At 39.5% G+C, this 7956-nt stretch overlaps 1 protein-coding gene across 1 annotated transcript; it reads right to left on the bottom strand.

Moving 5' to 3' along the window:
• Positions 1-2034: 2034 nt before the first annotated feature.
• LOC139730110 (ribosomal RNA small subunit methyltransferase NEP1-like) lies at positions 2035-7224 on the bottom strand. The gene is made up of 5 exons (XM_071641014.1): positions 7090-7224; positions 5888-5989; positions 4293-4434; positions 3137-3348; positions 2035-2629 (listed from the first exon to the last, which is right to left on the bottom strand). The coding sequence occupies exons 1-5, from the start codon at positions 7222-7224 to the stop codon at positions 2501-2503; spliced, it is 720 nt and encodes a 239-aa protein (XP_071497115.1). The 3' UTR covers positions 2035-2500.
• Between the last annotated feature and the right edge of the window lie 732 nt (positions 7225-7956).

Below are 7956 nucleotides of genomic sequence, written 5' to 3'. Positions count from 1 at the left end.
GCGCGCGGAATTTCAACTTTGACGGGCCCGTATGACGTCATATTGAGTCGGATTGACTTGAAACTTGGAAGAAATATTCCTTGACATTTCAGGCATATGATAAATGTGAAAAAACGGGAAATTTCTATTCCATATGACCTGTGCGTGCGTATATGTGCGCGCGCGTACGCGTCCGTCCAATTTTTTCAATTTTTCAAAAAATGCTCTAAATGGTCTGAAACGTGTGCAAAAAGATTTTGAGCTCGATTGGAGCATACAAATATTTCAACGCGCGCGTACGCGCACGTTTTAATAATAAATATGAATTTTGATAATATGAGTAAAATGTGCTTGACTTGAAATATATGTGACGTAAATTTCATTGAAAATGTCCATTCCATTAATGAGATATGAATGAAAATGTGTTTTCATATAATGACGTCATAGTGACGTCACGGTCGACTGATCACTATGATTTTACTTGCGCTGTCGTCTTTGCGACATGATACATATATGGTGTAAGTTTGACATTGAGAGGCAATGCACTTTCTGAGCTAACCTCTGCACAACTTTTGAGGAGAAATAAAGAAAGAAACAAAGAAAGAAGAAAGATTCAGTACAGATACAGAAGGTGATCCGAGAGGATACTCGGATCACCTAAAAAGATGACTTGAAATTGATCAGAAATTAACAACCACCTACCCACTTACACACTTGTCTACATACATACAAGCATACTCATCATACATTCACTCATACAGGCAAAGATTATTAAGTGGATAAACAAATAAAACCCTACCAAGACATAACAAAATTATATTCCAACTTGCCAAAACAATTAATTAGGCATGACAGAGTCTCACATACCCATTAATATTACCCATACCCATTAATATTACCTGTCCAACAAAGAATTTTAGTTGCCCCATGCATACAGGTAAGTAGCAACCTGCTTACACTGTGTACATCAAATGGTATCATTCATATCACACTCTCAACAGGAAAATACAATGAACACAAGTATAAAGTGTGCTTAAAAATATGTATCGCAAGTTTATTAACTAAATCAATGCTTGAACTTTTCCAACTAAAAGTTGCCACAAGGCAATTTAGTGTACTATGTTTGTATCTGTTCAATATATAGGAATCACTGCTAGGTATGTTTGCATCGAGTAAAATCTAATTTCTGCACAAGATTGGGAGAATGCTGAAACTATGTATTCATCAATAGGTAGACAAGCAGGGAATATCAACATCTTAAGTTATCATCTCAGGTAAGTATTCAAATGTTTTCAACAATTTTCACCAAAACATTTGAGTGATGAAGGTGGGAAATGTATACCTGAAGCACAACAGTTGACAAGTTCACTTAGAAAGAAAAAAATCCACTTTACCGACTGTTGAAAAATGAACCAAAAAAAATCAATCTGTATGTGGATAAGTGGAGATATGGTAATACACCTGTTCATTGTGACTTTCCCATCTGATTGCAATGGTTGCAATCAAAAAGCATAATTTCACAGGAAAATTGATGAGATGTTATAATAAGCGAGTCCATTTTACTTATCAAATGAATTACAATTTTCTTCTTGTATTTCATTAATCCAATTTCTAGTTTTCAAAAACTGCTAGTATTACAACTAAAAATAAAAGCATTGCTTGACAAACGGTACAATGTTTCTCTTGAAATGTTTAGCAGCAGAAGAAGGTAGCTTTAAGAACAAGGTTTTGGTAAAATGTTCCATGACTGAGTGTAATCCTCAGAGGATGACTTCAAACAGCCAGAGTGGGGCAGGAGATGTTATCCTAATGCAGGGTTCGAAATTGGCGATGGTCCGCTGGCCATTGGCCACCCAAAATCATGTCGGACTAGCTATAAATCATAAAATTCTGAAGTAACTAGTCCGTCTGGCTAGCCAAAATATTGCTTCAGTGTCAAAATTGATTCTAAGTAGTCCGCCTGGCTAGTTAAAAAAAAAGTTAAGTGCGACCCCTGTAATGAGGCGTCTGAACTAGCAGTTTTACAAAAATGCCAAATTTTTACGCCTCCTCCGTCTTAACTGCAAGGCAACTAATGACAAACGATCCAATCACCAACAATGTCAGTACTGCTCATGAGTATCATACGCTGCTCTCCTGAAACAGCTTTGAAGTTGTTAACAAAATTCTTTGTCTTGGAGGTACATTTATATATCTGGTGGTTAAAGAGCTGCACTATCTACATTCTTCCCCTCATTCTTCCCCATGTTTGGAAAATGTCTTCCACACTTTGGGCACTGCATATGTGTTCGTGCCTAACGAGACAATGTATGAGAAATACTGTTGTTCCAGAAGAGCAAGTGCAAATATGTCAGTAAAGGTACATCCCCAAACATGTGACACATCAACATGTGACACATCAACAGCAACACTTTCAACTTGAAGTCCTGTCGTAGACCTTGTTGCACAAGGCTTCCCCCTGTGAACCAAGCATTTCTGGAATGTTCGACATCTCAACCAATTTTTTGTCCCACACTTCAGGTCATGTTCCCGCAAGGCTCTCCACGTCCCAGGCCTCCTCGAACCCCGAGCAAACTTTGGCACATGTGAGGGCAGCAGACAGGGGGTACTGGCTCACTGCAACTTCTCCTTCTGTGTAGTCCACACTGACCTGCAGGAAGTAGAACAATACGCAACCCATGAACACATCTGTGGCTTGTTTCAATCTTCATATATTAACATTACGCTATAAGTGGAGAATTGTAGTAATTTGGGGAATACAGTTAATCAAAAGGGGTATGAATGTTCATAAAAGAAACAGTGAACTGCAAAGGGAATTTCAGAGCACTCGACCAACAATTTGGAAATTACATTCACACTGTCATTGCATATTACAAAGCTCATTAATACTCATCAATTTTTGTTCAACAAAATTCATACAAGATTCTTTGATCATTAGTGTTAAAATCTACACATGGAAATCACTTCATATGCTGGTGTCCAACTAGACAGGAAAGGAATCTAATACAAGGTGTTTAGAAAGTAATATACAAATTCAATAGCTAGGAAAAGCAATCAACACAAAGCATACTCCGAGTGCAACACAAATTCAGTAGACAGGACAAGCAAATGACATAAAGAGTTACAAAAAATGAAATCCAATTCCAAGAGCACAGACCTTCCCATGAGCCATTGCGCCGATCACTATGACGATGGGGTCCTCCTCCTCTGTGGCCAGCTCTCTGGGATGAAGACACTTGTCGGCACTGAAGGAGGTGAGGAGCTTGCGGCAGCCAACTGGGAGGTGATCGCTGATTGGGTTCTTGATGACCTTGAGGAGTTTCTGGGGTCCATCGGCTGCATGGATGCTCAGCTTGTGAAGGAGTTGCACTGCATAAAATGGGGGTGGGAGTGACGAATGAGTCAATACAGAACTCCTACCGGATTTCAAGTTTTCATGTTTTATTTGTATAATTCAGCCGAATATCACAAAGACAGAGATCTCTTTTACTGAAATAGGTAACAAATATACCTTTTTAGTCACACTTTCTAGAATTTGTGCCTTAGGAAAATAGTTGACTTAATTTATAAATCTCTTGATAGCAAACATAATGTTATCTTACACAAAAGTTCATAACCTTCATTGAATTCTAGAGTTTTCGAACCATGATATAACAAATTCCAATATGATAAAGTGATGTATATTTTAAACTGTGATCATACTATAATTCGAGCAAGGTTTGTCTGTCTGTCTGTTTGTTCCTCTACTCCTCCCAGGTCCTTGGTCCGATCTCCATCAAACTTAGTGGGTGGATGCAGGTTCACCGCGAAATTGCCCTTGAGGGGTTCATTTTTGGAAAGGTCAAGGTCACTGGGGTCAAAGGTCAAATAACTGTTTTTCGCTACTCCTTGGGATTCCCCCAGAAATATCCTCAATGGGGATTTCCCAGGTGTAGGCCTACTTATGCTTCCAGCAAGTTTGGCCAAGATCGGACCAAGGAGTAGCGCAAAACAGTTATTTCACCTCCGTTGACTCAGTGACCTTGACCATTTCTGGGGGAATCCCCACAGAGGATTTCTGGGCACTGGCTGAAGCCAAACAAGCATGATACATGTACTCCACGGGTACATTGACTAGTATAAACAAATTCCAATATGATAAAGTGATATATTTTGTAAACTATGATATAACAAAATTCTCATATGAAAAATGTGTCATAAGGAGAGTCCACTGTATAATAAAATGCTTCCTAAGCAAAATACATAGGCTCAAGGTGCTTTCAGGCTTAGATAACTTTTAGGGATGGATTAAACTAAGAGAAGATTTTACCCACCCATAAGGCCACAAAAACGGTCAAACGTCCGTGGAATCCTGGTCTGGGGGCTGATCTGGATGAGGACGTTGCGCTGGGTGTGGACAAAGACCTGGAGTAGCCCCGCCCTGTTTAGAGGGCTGTCAAACAACATCAGCAGGCACTGGAGAAGAGACAAGACTACTTCTTGATGACAGTGGCAGAACTTGTGGGCAGATCCTTCTTAATGATTTACAGTCCATATGTTATCATACCACCAGTAAACTGTCTGCAAGATTAAGTGTAGGATTGATGTGTGTGTATGTGGGGGGGGGGGGGGGGGGGGAGGTGGAGGAGGATCTAAATAAATTTCTACTTTAAACTACAATTATCTATATTCCATTGAATTGATGATGTGTTTGGTTTTTCTTTGGATGTTTTGTCTAACCTCTGAAACAGTGTTCTCCTTTCTAATGCCCTAAAATTTTAAAATCATTATTATCAAGGTTGATTTGGCCAATTCTATACCAAATTGCAACATGGTTTGGGAAAGAGACATTATATCCTTTTCTGGAGTCCCTTTTTTTTCATGTTCTGTACTACTCCTGAGGGAAAATCTAGCATTTTTTTTTTTTGGGAAGCTTTTCTTCAAGCATTTTTTATCAAGTATCTGAATGACACTTTAAGGATAAGGGAATCTATCTTCCAGAGGAATGAAACATCAAATTCAAAGTTATGCAATTGTGAAGTATCATTAATTTTCATAAAAGTATATGCAAATAACATAAAATCTTGATATTTTCAGCTATATTATTCAAATACAATTTTGTCCAAGTCCAAAATCCTAATATGTATCCAATTTAGATCAAATTTTCTCAAATGTGTTTACAAATTTCTCTTTCTTTTCGTACTAGTTCAAACTCGCCATTAAAGTTGACAAGACACATTGAAGTGATGGCTCCTTGTGGCGAGGGCTCATCTCCTCTGAAGAGGGACAGTGTGTAGATGGCTTACGCAGACAAAATGCTACACACTCATATGATATTTGCACTAGGACGAATTCTCTCAAGGAGAAAAGTTTATAGATCTTGTGTTTCAAGGAATCAGCATTGTTCCACACATTTCTGAAACCGTCTGGATGGAATATCTGTGCTTTTCTTGATTCTTGATGAAAATATCTCCTTAAAACACCATCAAGAAACTGTCCCACACAGGCTTCTGCTACTTCTATAAGGTCTTGTCCTGATAACAAGAAGGCATATTAGGTTTTGATTTCTTCCTATGCCATATGAGCTTAGAAATTTATATAAGTTAAATTATTCTGTGTGCTACATTGAATTTGCACTACCAAGACAAAAAACAAATGAATAATCACAACGACTGAATACATAAATGAATAAATAAGGCAATAAAGGATCAAGAGAAATATAAGACACCAGAGTTTGCTTAGATCATTCTTCCCTTTTGTCCACACATTTTAAAAAGACAAAGATGGGCAACTTTAGAGTAAGAAGGTAGTCTTTATTGCAAAGAATTATTGATAAAGAGAGAGAGAGAAAGAGAGAGAGCACATAATTACAAGAATTATAAAGTTTTTGTCGTTAAATCAGAGGTTGTAAAGATGGTGAACATCATACCTGATGCACGATGTCTGGCCTACAGTCAGAAGGCTCTCGCTTGTGCTTCTTCATCAGATGTTTGTGATGGTCACAATTCAGCAACTCATATCCCTTGGATGTCTGCAAAACAATGGAATCTGACTGTGTACTGATCACTGTCTTTTCAAAGACAATTTTGTCTAATGATCATTGACAAATAAGAGAATGACAGGGATTTTAAAATTACACATGATAAAGCAAATTTAACAAACTGCTTGCTTTGACCAAAGATTAATCTGTATTTTATCAGAGACTCCAACCCTACGCACCTTCCTTCTGATCTGGAGATTCTCCCGCCTGAAACCCCTATCAAACGGGAGACTCCAACTTGTTGTGCGCGAAGCGCACAATATGAGCACAAAGTTCCTTGCGGTCTAGGGTTCTATAGATGCTCTCTCGTGCTATCTAACTTATAAGGCTAATTTTTCAACATACAATGAAATTAAGTAAGAAATCCTTTCAAGCGGGAGAAATTGAATCTCAAGCGGGAGAACGGGAGATTCTGCAAAAATGGGCTTTCGGCGGGAGATCTCCCGTCGAAAGCGGGAGAGTTGGAGTCTCTGTTTTATCAGCGGGGACATGTTCCACAGACTGGACAGAGACTAGCGTCTACATCTCGCTTCAACTCAAGGAGGCTAAGGTCCGTTAACCTTGAAAGTAAAACAATGTTATCAAACTTCTGTGCTCTGGACAGACAGACTTTTCTGTCTACTTACTACTTCTTTACTTCTACTAGCTACTGTCACAGTCGAGTGCTATCTATCCTGTGCAAGCATAAACATGATAAACTCACTCATATCATCTCATCTTGCTCATGTCTCACTGACACTGCACTGGATTCATTTTGACAAGTTTTTTTTTGTTGTCTCCACACATTTAATATTTATTAAATCCGTTTACAATGGTTTAGAATGCAATGAAATTCAACGTGCACTTGCATGGAACAGTTCCTCCCATGGAAAAGTAGCACCAGCTCTAAACTACAGTATAGAGTCTATCATGAATCTACTCGCTCTCTGCGCTGAGCTCTGCTGCTGACACAACGCAATAGAAAAAACTTACACGACCACAAATATGTGGGACAACGTTAACGTTTTATTGTTCTGAACTTCTGAAAACCAAAATATGTCAAAGACTTAATGAATGAAAACAGAAATACAGTACGCTTGCTTGAGAAATACCTTGATGGTTTCAAGTGACGCATTTTCCAAGACAACAATAAGCCTCTTCCTTTGATTTTTGTCGTGCAGAGTTTTGATGACTCTCTGCTTTTTGCGCTGCCCTTCATCGTCATCCTCATGCTTTCTGCTTGCCATGCTGTTCCGTGTTTACCCAGTGTTTAGCTAGCGGTAGGTAGCCGCAATTGACAACACGTGCATATGCGCGGCCTGCCCACAGAACTCTTTCTGCCTCGCCCACTGTTCTGTGGCCTCGCCTCGGCTCTGGCTGACACACCGGCACGTCACGCGGCACCGTACCGTCTCCACACACTTATACACACACAGCTGAGTAGAGTACACAAAGGGAAAAGGCCTCGAAGGTGCGACAGGTGTATCTCTCCTACCTCCCAGCTCCCTCAAGCTGGGGGAGGGGGGGGGGGGGGGGGGGGGGGGGGGGGGTCACAAAGCTGTTCTTAAAGTTACGACTGTTGATCAGTTCTTGTGCTGAATTATTGAGATTCTAATAAGTATAGCACATAAGAAGGTATGAAATATTGTGAAATGATGCCACAAAGCAACTGTGACATCACAAAGCAATTCTGAAATTGTGCGCAGCTTTGCACCGTCACTCTGTGAAATGTAACAATTTCTAGCAAAACACTTGTGACGCTACAAAGCAATTTTGACATTGCGCACTGCTAGTACTGTCTCTCTGTGCAATGTATCAATTTCTAACAAAACAATTGTGACGTCATAAAAACAATTCTGACGTTGGTATTGCTTCGCGTCGCGCTTGTAAATGTAACATTTTTAACAAACATCACAAAGCAGGTCCGACATCGTGCGCAGTAATGTAGGATCCCTTCACAACATCGCATTGGTCATATG

The sequence above is a fragment of the Diadema antillarum genome, unplaced genomic scaffold, assembly GCF_040938485.1.
Source record: "Diadema antillarum isolate AM-2024a unplaced genomic scaffold, OU_Dant_1.0 seq00000292_RagTag, whole genome shotgun sequence".
NCBI classification, from domain to species: domain Eukaryota; kingdom Metazoa; phylum Echinodermata; class Echinoidea; order Diadematoida; family Diadematidae; genus Diadema; species Diadema antillarum.
This window is presented reverse-complemented; position numbering and strand designations above follow the sequence as displayed.